The sequence below is a fragment of the Carassius carassius genome, chromosome 5, assembly GCF_963082965.1.
Source record: "Carassius carassius chromosome 5, fCarCar2.1, whole genome shotgun sequence".
NCBI lineage: Eukaryota > Metazoa > Chordata > Actinopteri > Cypriniformes > Cyprinidae > Carassius > Carassius carassius.
In genome coordinates, this window is record NC_081759.1 from 14,419,994 (window position 1) to 14,436,477 (window position 16,484).

General features: G+C 36.7%; 1 protein-coding gene across 1 annotated transcript in view; it reads right to left on the bottom strand.

The window, feature by feature from the left end:
* The window catches only part of LOC132140820 (calcium/calmodulin-dependent protein kinase type IV-like), a 37,689-nt gene extending 23,398 nt beyond the window's left edge, over positions 1-14,291 (bottom strand). The window contains exons 1-2 of the mRNA XM_059549822.1: positions 14,146-14,291; positions 13,913-14,040 (exon numbers count right to left, since the gene is read on the bottom strand). Coding sequence (XP_059405805.1) covers positions 13,913-14,022 — 110 coding nt within the window. The 5' untranslated portion in view covers positions 14,023-14,040; positions 14,146-14,291. The remainder of the gene's footprint in view (positions 1-13,912; positions 14,041-14,145) is intronic.
* Positions 14,292-16,484: the final 2,193 nt, after the last annotated feature.

Here is a 16,484-nt window from a genome sequence, read left to right on the forward strand (position 1 = left end):
AGTATTACATGCACACTAGTGATGCGCGTTAGTGATGTTTTTTTACAGCCTGCGGGTCCTGCTTTTATGAAATTATTTGGCCCGCCCTGCAAATAAAGTAACATTTCCTTACCCGCCCCAACCCGACCCGCAGGTTATGAGGCGACCTATTATAATTCAGCTATCAAACTGCCCAGCTATTTCACTTCAGCTATTTTCACTTTCATTGATTCAAGACAGACACAGGCAGTTTTGCTAATATGAAATGTAAAAACAAAACAAAGCAGCTTATTTTATTTTAAATTCTGCAAGAAATGCTCCGAGGAACAGCTGGATTATTTTAACTGGCCCATCCAGTTTTCTGGAGGCCCACCTACAATAAAAATCCTGGCACTGCTAGTGCCACAAACAGGCGTACATCGTCTGTAAGTAATCTGAATGGCCTTATATATGTGCAATATTTTAAACGAGCCCTCACTAACTGAGTTTAATCCCACAGTTATTTTAGAATGCATCTCATTCTTGTTTCTTTCGTGGTGTGTCGGTCTCGTCATGAGGCGTGCGGTCCGGAGCGCTGTATGACTGATGCATCAGTTCAATTGAACTTTACTCCAAATATATGAACTTACCTGTTTTGAATAGCCTACCTTATATTTAATGTGTTTGTTATGTCCAATGTTAGTGTTAAACTGTTGGACTTTAAATGAAAGCTACTATTGGTTTTCACCGTTGACTGATTTTGCAGAACATTTAGACTGATAACTTCCATGCGCAGATGCGGCAGATTTGTCACAGGACGCGTGATATGACTGTTGCGTCCCACTATATATGAACTAGCTGTTTTAAATACAGTATTTTCATATTTAACGTTAGTTTATCAGTATGTTTGAAAGTATATTTTTTGATTACTGGTGATTACATAGGCTCTTTCTCAGGCACCTGCACGGTTTAAAATACCAAATAGTTATGCTAGGACAAGAACAAAGAATCTCTCTCTTGATCCACCCATGCACGATAATATTGTGTATCGTCGATCTGATCTGATTTGAAAAACGACCATTTCGCCCAACAATACAACATATATGGATTTTTTGTTTTTGGTTTTAAAGACCCGAGTTATTTTATAACTCATCCGTTTACATTATATTAAGCATTAAAGTTTTACATAATTAAGGGTGTGGCCACTTGACTGACAGGTGGATTGCTGCTGCTGTCACCGCTGTCAAGCTAGGTGGGCGTGGCTTCAGCAACCAGCTCCCGCCTTTTTGCCAATTTTCGATTGTCCCGGAGAGTCGCGCCGTGACCCACTGCCAAGTTGGCGACGGCCCGCTCCGCACACTTTTAGCTTCAAAAACACTCTTCAGGAGTCTACGGGTGACGTCACGGACAATACGTCCATGTTTTTATACAGTCTATGTTTATGAGATGACCCGTGCATAATGCACAAAGTATTGCCTTGCGCTTGCGTGCTACTGACAGAAATGAAGAGACAGCTAGCTCGGAGCCTGCTGCATCTACAGTCCCGCATCCAGAGTCCCGCATTCTCAGACCTCTTGCAACCCGATCTCACGGCAATTCGTACATATTTTAGGAGGTGGTTTATTCGTACGACCACACTTGTACAAATTCATATGATTTTTGCCAAATTGTACGTATTTTACAAGTTGCACAATTCGTATGAATTTGTACGAATGACCTACACCTAACCCCGCCCCTAAACCTAACCGACACAGGGGTTTAGCCAAATTGTATAAAATCGTACGAGTGAGGTCGTACAAATTGTTAGCTACCTCGTTAAATACATACGAATTGGTCATGAGATAGCTTTGTGTTTCAATCTCCAAAAACGAGGGGACTGAGAATGCGGGACTCTGGGTGCGGAACTGTAGATGCAGCAGGCTCAGGCTCCGAGTATTGGAGCTGCCCTGCTGGAGTTACGTCGTTGGATGCCCGTGGAGCTATGTGGTGACATATAAAAGGTGTAACAAAACCCGGTGAGCAGACATCACACTAGAGAAAACCTGACGATGAACCAAAAAGGAAGAAGAGACAAAGGAAAACAAAAGATTTTTCAACAAAAAGTGGAAGTCAGGTCGAGAATGCTGGTATATGATATTACAGTATATTCACAACAACAAAAATGTGGCTAGTAAAAATTCTGTGTGGCTAGTAACTTTGGAAAACCATTAGGCACATTGGCTAGTGAGCAAAAAAGTTAATGTCAAGCCCTGGTTGTATAAATATCTGAATATAAGATGCGTTTTCCTGTGTTAAATAAGATGGCAGCACTTTAGTTTACCATTGTTCATTCAGCTCTTCAGCTTCAGCACAACATTAATAACAATAATTGGGAATGTCATAAACAGACAATATTACCATAATAAAAAAGTTGTGAATTATTTGGCTTTGTTTGCTGTGTTTCAGCGCATTCAGAGCGTGTCCACGACACATCTGACTATTCGGGTTGTAGCGCGGGTGCATTGGAATATTGGAAATAAGCTACTTCTGTTTTAAACCGCCAAGGCGAGCCAGTGGATATCATGCAAGCAACGTGCAAACTTTGCATCAGTTTTGCGGTGATGCGCTATGAAATAGCTGTGAAGCAAATTAATTGTATTATTAATTTAATAATAAAAGTAACCTAATAATAATAGCCAGAAAATAACAGGTCAACATTGATTGGAAATGCCAAATACTCTTAATAATGACAATATTTAATGATTTTGACAATATCTCTGGCTATAGTCCTTACATGCTGAACCTCTTTCAACACCCTCCATCGTCTTATCGCCTTTTTTTAAACACAAAAGTAATGTTGTCCAGTAACTTGTTTCCATTATTTAAGCATAATTGTATTTATTTGTAAGGCTGCTTTATGTTTGATTTATGTTGAAGTGTTTAATGCCTTTTAATGATGAGACTTTTTTGGTAATCATACTCTCAAAAATTTTGTAAAAATGTGGATTTAGATTTATAGGCCAACATATCAGTTATTGGCTTTCATATTTAAAGAATTATTGGTTTTCGGTATCTGCCAAAATTTTCATATCGGTAAATCCCTAGCAAAAACAAAGAATAGGCATGAAACTCTATCAAAGACCAATCGATCTAACTAAATAAGATAAAGTTATCATCACATGTCACACAGCTGATTGGTTCTCTTTGGTATTGGTAGCTAATGAGCTCGCTAATCAGCATTTAAATATTTGTCTAATACTTGCTGTAGCAGTTACAGTGCACTTAAGAAACCCCTCACCTCCCCCAGCTCCACCTGCATACTGTCCTACAAAAGCAAAAGACCTTAACTCGCTAGAGTGTGAAACTGAGAAAAACGACTTTATAAAAGGTTTTTTTACTTGTCCAGCCAAATTAATTATAGGTAGGACACTGGAAATTTATCAGTTAGATATTTTAGTAATGAAAACTATCTACATAAAATTTTGAGCTCAAACTTGATTTTTACCCCTATTTTGAAGTTAATGTACTCTGCCTTTGCACTGTCGGCAAAACGTGAGAAGTCGCACAAAGGTAAAAGGCAGTAACTTCCACATTATCAATATTTGATTCACCATTTACAAAATCATTATAATAACACCTGAATAAAGTAATCATGGGCTGTCTCATATAGGATATTGCAAATAGAAATGTGACTGTATAAAGGTTTTATTTTTTATGTATTTATTTATATATTTATTGATCATAACAAGCAGACTAAAAGGACACATGGACACCAATTTATTTGCTATGCTCAGTAACGTAAGATAATGCTAGACTAAGCATAATTGCTTTTATATTAATTTGTATGAAATAGCCTAACGTTAAAGAATGACTTGTGAATTGATGTATACGCCAACAAATTAAGATATGTAATGCTCAGAATGCTTGTGGATTAAACATCTCCAAAGACGTTGATCGCCATGGATTTATTTTATCGGGTTACAAGAAAAGGTAGGATATGGATTTAATTGCAAACTGTTCGTAGGCTACTGATGTTATGATTGATCATGCTAGCTACGACATTCGAGTCCACACGCATCCAACTAGAACTGACTAAACTAAGTCAGAATCCTGTTATTCAATCTGACTGTTCCAAACAAAGTGAACGAGCAGTAACTGGTGATATACAGTGTTCTGCCTTGGTTTCTCCAGGGCTTTTTGAAGTTACGGTTGAGACGACACATTATTTTCTCGGAAAAACTACGAAATTGACTCAAGATACTCATACACATGATAAAGGATGACTTGAATGTCCCCAAAATATCACTAACTAATTTTCGACAAAAATCAAAGTTACAGTCTCTTTGCACGGCAGTATAGATCTGCTACCCTCTGATCATGTATGCTATGGGGGTTATTCATATATGTTATACCTGCAGCAGCAGTATTTCTTACATGCTCACAACAAAATGCTGTGGATGTATTCGCAGTAGAAAATCTCATTACTTGCTCTACAGCAGCAGCAACAGCATCAGATCTGTTCTGCCAAGACCAAATAACATTTTCATGTACATTACCATGCCAATCCCTCCGAGAGTTGTAATGACTCATGACAGAAATCTTGAATCTTGTTTTGCAAATATATGACTGTTGTACCATTATAAGTGAAAAAAGTGAAAATATATAAATAAATAAAAAACATGTTAAATATATTTAATTTACAAACATTTTAAAATAATGAAAAAGGCATGTGATGACCCCTTTAATTTTGTTTATAAAATGGATAGTTCCAGTCCTGAATGCTGACTGGTTTATGCAGCATTGCAGTCATGCTAAAATACACCACATAGCTAGAACAATATTCACAACATAGAAAACCTCTCATATGTTATTGCTTGAATAACACTATTTCAATTTCTTCCACTAAATTCAACTGCATTCAACTGCAACAATTCCATTCGTAAAGATATTGTGTGGATTAAAGTATTCTTGATCTAACTGTAGTGATGATAGCATATGACTGTAAATAATGTTTTGGATAAATGTGGCTCTCTCACTGTACCACGTCCATCAAATGGATTCATTACAGTAGTGTTCTTGTGCACTTAATGACACAAGTCAGTCTGGAAATATATGTTAACAAGCTGCTCCTGTTTCTGTTTTCTACTTTCTGAGCATTATATAATAACAGCAGAGACTGAGAGAGTGTGTGAGAGGGAGGAAGAGTAGCTCTCTGGGGAGTGTGGTAGACTTCATTATTCAGCTCGCTCTGCCTTCTTCAGGACCTGGGCGGTTTGCATCTGGCCCCATTTTACAAGAGTCCAGCATAAATGCCCTTGCACTCCAAAATGATTGGCCAACTATGAGCTGATAATGCTAATGTGTGAACTTCTTTAAACCTCCATTCATGGCATTCTTGGTTTCAGATTCATGTTAGAGATTGATCTAAAGCACTAATATTACTAAAGGAAAAGATCAGTCAGAATTAATTAAACATTCTAACATCATTTACTTACCCTCTTTTTGTTCTAAACCTGTATGCATTTCTAGTAACACTTATGTATAGGGAACAATTCTCACTATTAACTAGTTGCATTTTAGCATGTATATTAATTTATTGGCTGTTTATTAGTACTTATGAAGCACATATTCTGCATGACCATATTCTATAATCCCTAATCCTACCCAATACCTACCTTACTAACTATTCATAAGCAGCAAGATAGTTTATTGAGGCAAAAGTCAGAGTTAATGTTTTGTTAATAGTGAGAATTGGAGCTTAAAATAAAGTGTTAATGCATTTTTTTAATTCTGTACTCTGTATGTTATTGTTTATTTATTTATTATATTTTATTTTATATTTGTATTGTTATTATTATTACTACACATAATACAAATAATATTATTAATAATTCTTGCAATGTAAAGTTGTTAAACTAAAACTAGAGCTATTATCAATTATTTCAAATAATAAAAATATATAAATATAAATGATAACTTGGCTACTATATGAAATAAATACATTTAAGTTGAAGTATTAAAATTATAATAAAAGTATTACACACACACACACACACACACACATATATATATACATATATATATATATATATATATATATATATATATATATATATATATATATATATATATATACATATATATATATATACATATATATACATATACATATATATGCATACTGTATAAGTATGTGGGCCCTATTTTAACAATCTAAATGCAAAGTGTAAAGCGCACAGCGCAGGTGCACTCAGGGCGTGTCCAAATCCACTTTTGCTATTTTAACGACAGAAAAATGGTTGGCGCACCCAGGCGCATGGTCTAAAAGGGTTGCCCCTGTTCTCTTAATGAGTAATGGGTGTTTTTTGGGCGTAACGTGCAATAAACCAATCCGAGTCTCATCTTCCATTCCCTTTAAGAGCCAGTTGTGCTCGTGCCATGACGGATTTGCTATTTACACGGCAAAATTTGGCAAGCACAAAGACAGAACGCATCTCCGAGATGACGTGCGAGCAAATAGATAGCCTAATTCTGATTGCATTGCTCCGGGTGTATTATAGGGCCCTGCGTATGTGTGTATATACATATATATATATATATATATATATATATATATATATATATATATATATATATATATATCTCAAAGATAAAATAGCCCTAATATATATATATACATATATATATATATATATATATTTTTTTTTTATTATATATATATATGTATTATATAAAATAGCCCTAATATATATATATATATATATATATAAAAGCTACAAATACATTCGAAAATGCTTCTCCCCTTCATTCACCTTAAGTGAATGTAGCCTTGGCCAGGAGGGGTTGATGTCATCAGGCGGTACCCATCGTTCATTGGGTGTTTCGACCCTTATCCGCAACACCCTCCAGATGGTGGGTCGGCAGTGGTGGCCAAGTCACTGCCCATCTTCCCCTCCTGGCTTCCAGCTCAACACCTCCCTCTTGCTCCATAACCAGCAAGAGGCTCTTTCTGCTGCCTCCCCCATCCTGCGAGCTGCTGCCTTTCTCTCCTTCCCTGTTATTCCAATGGCTGTTAGCATTCTCCACACTGACTGAGCAGGGAATCCTCTCGAACAGCCAAGCCTGCCATCCTTTCCCCCTGCAGTCGTGCAGCAGGTCTTGGTATTTGGCGTTCTTTCTTTCAAAGGCCTGTTCACATCCCTCTTCCCATGGGACTGTAAGTTCTATGAGGATGATCTTTTTTCCCTCTTCAGACCACAGTACCACATCTGGCCTCAGGGTTGTCTGGACAAACTGGGGGAATTGCAGTCTTCCTCTCAGATCGACCTTCATTTCCCATGACTGGGCCTTTTGTAGCAGACTGGTTCTTGTTGTTGCTGTGGTTGGTGGCTTTTCCCCCTCTCTTACAAACTGGATTGAAGTTGTTTTCCGAAGAGGCTGGCGTTTCTTTTTCCTCTCCTGCTCTAAGGTGTGGGCGAGTGTCGTGAGCACCCTATCGTGGCGCCACCTGTACCTTCCCTGGGTGAGTGCTTTTTTACACCCGGCCAGGTTGTGTGCCATGGTGCCCCTCTCCCCACAAAGCTTGCACAATGGGTCCTCTCTCATGCCCCACTTGTGCAAGTTTGTTGGGGTTGGGAGTGTGTCATACACTGACCTCAGCAGGAAGGAGATTCGGAACGGTTCCAGTCTCCATAGGTCCGCCCAGGTAATCTTCCTCTTGGGAAGATCCCATCTGGTCCAGGCCCCTTGAGAAGCTAGGTCCACTGCCCTTGATCTTCGTCCTTCCTCTTCCAGGTCCCTTACCTCCTCTTGAATCATGGCTCTTCTTTCACTGGTTCCTGCCTTCCTCCACTGTTGAAAATGTGAGGTTCCAAGACCCTGTCTTCCAGAGCATGGTGCTCCAATGACATCACGTAGCTTCAGCATGCTCTCAGCTTGTGCAACAGACGAATCAGCTGCCCACTTGCGACCTGATCTTGTGATGACGCCTGCATGTCTGACTTGTTCATCCTGTGAGTCTCTATATGTCATTACGACTCTGCACTTTGCGACTTTAAATTCCTCAACTACAGATGACAGAGGAAGTTGGAGCTGCCCTGATCTTATGTAGAGGCCTACTGAAGTGAAGCTTGGAGGGATTCCCAACCACTTTCGAAGGTACTTATTGATCTTCCTCTCCACTCCTTCAACGCATGTCATCGGGACCTCATACACAGTCAGCAACCACATGATTCTTGGCAACAGTCCGTGTTGATAGAGCCAAGCTTTAAACTTCCCAGGGAGCCCTGATTTTTCAATCCTCCTCAGCCATTCCTCCATCTGCTTTTCCGTACTGGCTATGTTATTCCTGTCAGTAAGTGAGTCATCGAACCACTTTCCGAGGCACTTGATTGGATTCTCCTCTATTGATGGAATCACTTCCCCTTGCACATGCATCTTGAACCTGTTGGTCAACTTCCCGTTCCTGATCACCAAACTCCTGGATTTCTTTGGCTTAAACTTCATTCTGGCCCACGTTGCCATGTGGCCCAGAACAGTTAGCACCCACCTCGCCTCCACATGGGTTGTGGTTGTCACGGTAAGGTCGTCCATGTAACCTCTTATTGGGGGTTGTCGGATTCCTGACTCCATTTTAGGATATATATATATCCAAAAATATACATTTTAGGATATATATATATATATATATATATATATATATATATATATATATATATATATATATATATTAGGGCTATTTTATGGGGTATATTATGCTATTTATTAGTTTTGCTTTGTGCTTTATCTTTGATATTTATACTGTATATGTATGTATGTATGTATGTGTGTAGCATAATAGCATAATTAAAAAAAATAAAATAAAACTAAGACTGAAAATGTTTAAAATTAATATATTAATAAAGATTCTTCAAAAAATAATTTTCTTTATCTTTAATTTAGATTTTTTTTAGTAAACCATCCATTTAAGACCAACGTCACTGTTACTTAGGGCCAGGAGTTTCAACAAACTCGTAACTGTAATATTAAACTTTGCCACAAGCTCAAAACCTAAAAGCTTTTTTAATGCCAAAAAAAAAAGGTCAGCCTTACTGTTTTCAACTAACAGACCAAGTTTACTACATTACTATCAATTACATGCATTGAGGAACCCGGGCCATACCTAGAGAGTAGAGACCAGAATATCATAAAGATTTGTAGTGGGCTCTTTAGACCAGTAAGTAACCACTTATTTGAAAGACTCTAACAACCATCCACAATACCCTAGCAAACACAGAAATGTGCAAAAATGTGGAAAACACCTTGGCATACACAAAAGGCCCCAAAAGGACCTTAGTGCTATGGTATTCTCAGAACATTGGCGTACTATGCAAATATTATGGTATGTTAATTATCTGATATCTTTGCTGTAGTTACTGTCACGTACTGTTTTGCCCTGGAAACCACACACAACGCAATAGCATCTTGCCAGTGATTTTGCACAGGCAAGAACCACTCAAATTTTTCCAGCAAATGTAGAAATCTGATTTCATTTATAATGCTGTGCCTCAGCGCTGTCCAGTAAGTAATCACATCAACAGATATATTATACCCCCGTCAGCACAGATGCATGTGATTTATTTTATTCCAAGATTAATTGCATTAACTGAATTTATGTTTAAGTGCCGGCAGATACACATCACTCTCAGCTGAGCGGATGGCAAAGTTGATTGGTCTTGCTTCCGCAGGCTGTACCAGCTCCATATGCGGGTGTTGTGCTCTAATTCGTTCATGTTCTAGGTTTCCATTCCTCAAATTAGACACCTTGATTGCGATTGTTCAGCATCTGCCATAAAATAATTAGGCCTTGTTAATTTTTACAAAATGTCATTTTTACTCTCTAAAAAAAGGAGAAATGAAACGAAAGGTTTTTGTAGGATACATACTGTATTTCATTCACTTGAAAGATATTGTTTACTATACAATTTATCCAGGAAAACACAATAAGCACATATATTCATGTACCTTAATAAGCATCCATTCTGTGTTAGACTTTGGCCCAGGTCTCTCTGAACACCAAGAAAGTACAGACTGTAACTCTCATCATGGCTGATATAGTTGTGTGGGGCAGCCATTGTTAGAGAGGCAAACAATTTATGGGCATTCAGCAACAATTCATGGCCCACCCGTCACAGATCGATGAATGTTCTCCCTCCTACACACCGTGCTGTGCCCAGTCCAGAGATGCTGAAACACCACAATCTGATTATCCAAGACAATTTAGGTTCAGCACGAACACAAAATCTTGCATGTCAGATATTTTAAAAAGCCAAAAATCTAATATCATCGCTCACTCTTAAAAATAAAGGTTCTAAAAGGAGGGTTTTGCAGCAGTGCCATCGAAGAATCATTTTGGATTTCCCAAAGAACCTTTCAGTAATGTTCTTAAAGGGAAACTCCACCCCAAAATGAAAATGTTGTAATTAATCACTTACCCCCATGTCGTTCCAAACCTGTAAAAGCTTTGTTCATCTTCGGAACACAATTTAAGATATTTAGGATGAAAACACCTTTGTCCCAAAGGTCCCATTGACTGCCAAGTAAATTACACTGTCCAGAAAAGTATGAAAGACATCGTCATAATAGTCCATCTGCCATCAGTGGTTCAATCGTAATGTTATGAAATGATGAAAATACTTTTTGTACGCGAATAAAACAAAAATAATGACTTTATTATATTATACATTTTTATTATATTATACATACATTATTATACAATTTGTCTCCTCTGTATCTCTTCACATCACCGTAGTGCCATTTTGGAGAATACTTTTAAACAAAGTCGTTATTTTAGTTTTCTTCGCTTACAAAAAGTATTCTTGTAGATTCATAACGTTACGGTTGAACCACTGATGGCAGATGGACTATTCTGATGATGTCTTTCATACTTTTCTGGACCTTGACAGTGTAATTTACTTGGCAGTTAATGGGACAGTCACAAGTAGGGTTGGGAACCGAGAACCGTTCTGGTTTTTGAAACGAACCGGAAACTGTGAGCAAGTTTTAAGTTTCGATTCCAAAAATGGTTCTGGTGCGACACATGACCAAGCACTGTGAGCAGCTTTGCCCCAATGTTCTGATGACTTTGAGTTTCCCGTAAAGGATTTCACAAACCAAATAACAGGAACGCCGCCCTGCCTCTTTAATTACTGAGAACAATTTTTTTCTAATGACGTGCACTCCATAGACTCGTCGCACCGCATAGTGTCTTTAACTGCCGAACACGTTTCCCATGACTGTATGTGCACTTGTGCCTTTGATAACTGTGCACGTAGTTTTGTCTGACTGTACATGTACCAGCAGCATGCAGCACCTGCCGGCACTAAATTACATTATATTTGTCCCATATTATCATTAATATACATACTGACTTCAACTTGGACCACTAAATAAATAGACTGCTATTGTTATAAGTATGAGGGATAGATTATTTACTGTACAGGTAATTTCAAGAGTGATAAACAAAGGGATAGAAAATATTTATTTTCATGCATTTTAAATGTTTAAAAATGCGGAAACCACTCATTGCATCACACCATCTCCTGACTGCATTATTATTTGTAAAATAGGGGCTTTTATGGATAGTGTGTATACATGGTTATAAGTATAACAGTTTATAGTTCTTTAATTTAGGGAAATGGACAAGTGTCTCAGCCCTCAAGGGACTATTTGGCCAACCAGCTTATTCCTGCTTGAAAAGCAAAATGTTGTTGATAGAGTAAAAAATATCAACTTTGAAGCACATGCTGATTGATGGACTAGCATTACTCAACATTACTCACTACCTTCCACCAACACTACATTCAATGAAGGTAAAATAAAAAAAAACAAAATAATAGTTCATTTAAATGGAACCGGAATCGATACCTGAAAATTTGTATACTGTAAAATATGTTGAATTTTGACATTGCCAACCTTTAAATTAAGTTGACAGTAAGTAATAAACCAGAAAAAGCACCATTTTTTTCATAGTGTAAAGAACATTTTAATAATCGAAAGAACTTTTTAGTACTCTAAAGAACCTTATGAGCAGTGGGAATTTTGTGATGTTTGACGTTAAAGGTTCTTCATGGAACCCTCAATGCCATTAAAAACCTTTATTTTTGAGAAAGCATTGGAGCAGTACAAAAACAATAGCTACTCTACAGCACTATTGTGTCTGAACAACTAGTCATATATGTTGTTATTTAAACCTGTTTCCAAGAACTCACTAACAAAAAGTACCATGATTTAACCATATATTTCGGACATGCACCATGGTAATATTAATGTTTTATGTGTTTTTTAGATATACCATGCAAATATCAAGGTACATGAATATGAAGTAACAAGAGTCACACTTTTCAGATTGTTTTTTTTTAATAAAATATGCATAAATAATAGTCAAATACATTTGCCTAAATTCTGCCTAATATCTTAAAAGCATTTATTTGCACGGAAGAGAAAGACAAAAAAACTCATGTTTCTAGGCTTAAGCAAGTGGTTTATTCATCTTGTCCTAGATTGCTTGCCAAACAAAGTGCACTATGAAGTTCTGCTGATTTAATGATACTGCCAAATGTTTCAGACTCTGTGTCCTGGAAACACTTTGTACTTTGAGGATGTCCTCTACTATAACACTTATTGCCTGGTGACAAATGACTAGGTGACAATGAATGTAAACACCACTCAGGTTTAGACTAATGACACCTGTCTTAGACTAATGAGACTTTTTTCTAATGATGTAACATTTCCCATGAGTCTCGTAGAAATATTTCAACAGACTGCAAAAGTCTGACACGTATACAGGAATTAATAATGATGACCAACAATTGCCCTGCTTGAGAAAGAAGCAGAAATCCAGCTATCCTAAATATCCAGATCCCTAACCAAATACAGAGAAGAGCAAAAGCATATATGAGCAAAAGACTATGTAGTAAAATATAATAATAGGCTATATTTCTGCAGAATTAGATTCAATTTAAAGAGTTTTTGTTTTCCCAAATTTAATACTTTCCATTAAAAACTCCATTGTCCCAAATTAGAGACATCCAAACTGAACTCAATTTTATTGTTAACTACATTGGTCCAAATCAGCCCTGTGCTAATTAATGTAACTAAAGATATGCAAATTAATATTTCTTTAGCATTTCAAATTTTCTTATGTATCAAATAAACATAACTTTTTCGGAACTAACTGATCATGACATCAAGTGACAACAAAATTTTGCCTAAACCATCCCATTCTTAATCCACAAATATGCAATAAATTAGTAGCTCACTTTTTAAAGCAACAAATTCACAAATCCATCTGAAAAGAGGTAGTACTTTTAAACATGTTATATTCTTGTCTTGTTAATTTTTACACAACTTTTTATTGCTGACTGTATTTGGCAAGCTCAATCAAAGGAAAGCGTCAATAAACTAACATTATAGCTGTACCATCAATAAACTAACATTTCCGAAGTAGCTGGCCACTGTGACAGCTAGATTGAAACTAAATCTTTTCAGCTGATTAAATAACTTCCAAGAATATGGCACAAATAGTTGTCTGAATAAAAACAAATCCCACATTCTTTGTAGTGACAGCTGTTAGAGATGGGTATTCTACTAATATCATCAACTATACATACAATTTAGTGTTGACTATCTTGGTCAAGCTCAACCCTGTTACCAAATAAATATTAATAACACAATCTTTTTTTTTTCTTCTAAAAAACAAACAAACAAACAAACAAAATCATAAGAAACATAAGTTAATTAATTAAATCTAAAAAAAATTTGGTCTCATGCCCGTCGGCCACTACAGCGTTTTATCTTAAATTAGGTGAAATCTGCAACCCTGTTACATATTTTGGTATAAGGCTATTTTGTTAGAGGTCCAAGCGGTGAATATCGTCTTCAGTAAGCGTTTGAAGAGCTGCTTATGCCCATAGGCTACTGCTGCACTTCCACTTACCGTCCCAATTCAGACTCCAGCTCGTAGAAGTCCGCCAGCGTCTCTTTCTTTGATCCGTCGATCCAGTATTCAGGAGCGGCTCGAGACGCGGGCATCGTCACTTTCAGCATCTCCAACGCTTCAGTTTACTGTCAGCGGAGCGAAACAACATCACCAAATGACATGGAAGAAAACGAACACACAGTCTGGAGAGGCAAACAACATAGATCTTTGTGGAAAGAGTTTCGCATTACCTGTAATGAGTGTTGGGTGGCGAGTATGTGTAGCGTCAGTCGATCGCGGTTGTCATGTCGCTCTCTGAACAGAGCGCGCGGCTTCCACTGGGTCTTACTGTCGCCTATGTAGGGCGCGCTGATTTTCTGTCTGTGTGATTTACCACTATTCAGTGGACGTCACATATTACATAACAAAACTCCGGTAATTTTTTGGCAGCTGCAATACTGCTAGATATCATTACGGCAAATGATAGATATATTTCAAGATAGGCCTATAGCTAGATTTAATCCATTTCCTTCATTGATGAAAGACACCATTCTGTCTAACACATTACTGACACACTGTAAAACAACTAACGTTAGCTAGGTCAATCTAAGTCTGTCATATTTCACCCAAAAAGTCGAGGATTTGATCATATTAAGGCTTGAATCCGACAAAGTTAGGTCTAGTCAAAACTAATTATTATTGAAATATAGGCTGCTACGTGTACTTTTTTTCTTTCATTGTGCGTTTTGAAACGTTTGAAACTATAACCAGTAATTATAAAAAGGGGCGCAAAATAGACATATAGGCTTATGTGTGTGTGTGTAGATATAATATGTGTGTGTGTGTGTGTGGTTTGTGAGGACACAAATTTGTTTAATGACATGGGTATTACAACAAAAAATTAAATACTTGTAATTTGAATTAAAATACTGGTACTCAGACTACAATTGGGTACTTTTTTATTTTTTATTCTTTATGAAACCCAGTTTGGACTTGACATAATGCAAGTTACTAATTAATAAATAAATAAAAATAAATAAATCAATGAAAAAAAAAATGGCATAAAGTAAAATAAGATTTTGAATATTATTCAAAGGACGATTAGTAGTATTTTTCTATAGACATTAATCCCGGTAATAAAAACTACTATTTAAATGCTTGTCAAAATGTATATTTTATTAATATTTGTTGTTCCTTATATTTTCTATATATCTATCTTTAAGAAACATGTACAACATATATCTATTTTAGTAGATTATATCAAAGTACCAAGGCTTTACTATCTGATACCAAGTATTTTTTGTAAAGGCTGTGTGAAGTTGTTCTGAAACACCAGACTGTTTTACTGCAACTTTTACCTCCGACATCTGAAGCATGTACTTTAGGATGACAGCAATTCCCTTACCAAGTTTGATTTAATGTGCATTTGATGATCATTTTTCAAATATGTCACTTTCAATGAAGATTTGAATGTGTTAAGAGAAAGAAATCACACACACCGAGTCCAGATCTGTACTTAATGGGCCTGCATGACTGGTCATCCTTTAAAGCTCAAGCAGTGCAGGAGTGATCTGGGCTCCCACACAGAGAGACCCATCTGTTCAGTATCTGCTCAACACAAAACAACCACAATCCCAGCTAACCACCAGCATCCCTCTCATCTCATATTCACTTCCTGGACGCTCAGTCATGCAAAAAAATTTTTTTTGCATCTGTATGCAAAATAATGGACGTGTGCATATATATGTAACATACTATAGATTATGCACAGTGGGTCCAGGTATTTAGACACTATAACATGTATTAATATCAACTTTAAAAGACAAAATAGCAAATCAAACAGCATTTATTTATAGGGACAGTTCCACCCAAAACTGAAAATGTACTGAATTAATCAGGCCATACAAGGTGTAGATGAGTTTGTACTGACACTTTAGTATAGGAACAATTTCTCACTATTTACTAGTTGCTTATTAGCATGCATTTTTAACATATTGGCTGCTTATTATTATATTCTGCATGACCATATACTACATCACGAATCCTACCCAACCCCTAAACTTAACTACCTTACCAACCATTAATAATCGGCAAATTAAGGATTTGAGGCAAAAGTCGTAGGTATTGGTTTGTCAATAGTAAGAATTAAACCTTACAAGTGAAAAGTCCAAAACAGTTCTAAAAAATGTCTGTGGATTCTAATGTGAGAGGACAACAGAGGATGAAAAATTGCAATGAAGCAGCACTATTATGGCCAGAAGTGATGGTTTTAGGTTAAAATGTGTTAATGAAAGATTTGATTCTTACAAACAAGAAACTTTTCACTTCTCAAGACGTTAATTAATGGACTGGAGTCATGTGGACTATTGTGATGTTTCAGTCAGTTGTTTAAACACTCATTTAGACAGCAGAGCAAGTGATGCAATTCTTAAGTTTTTCCAAATCAATTCTAATTTAACTACATTTTGGACGGCCTGAGAAGTAGTAGATTTTCTGCACATTTTCATTTTTTTGTGTGAACTATTCTTTTAGGTCTTGGTTTAATATTTTGTCAATCATTCAGTGTCCGTTATGTATTATATGTGACTGA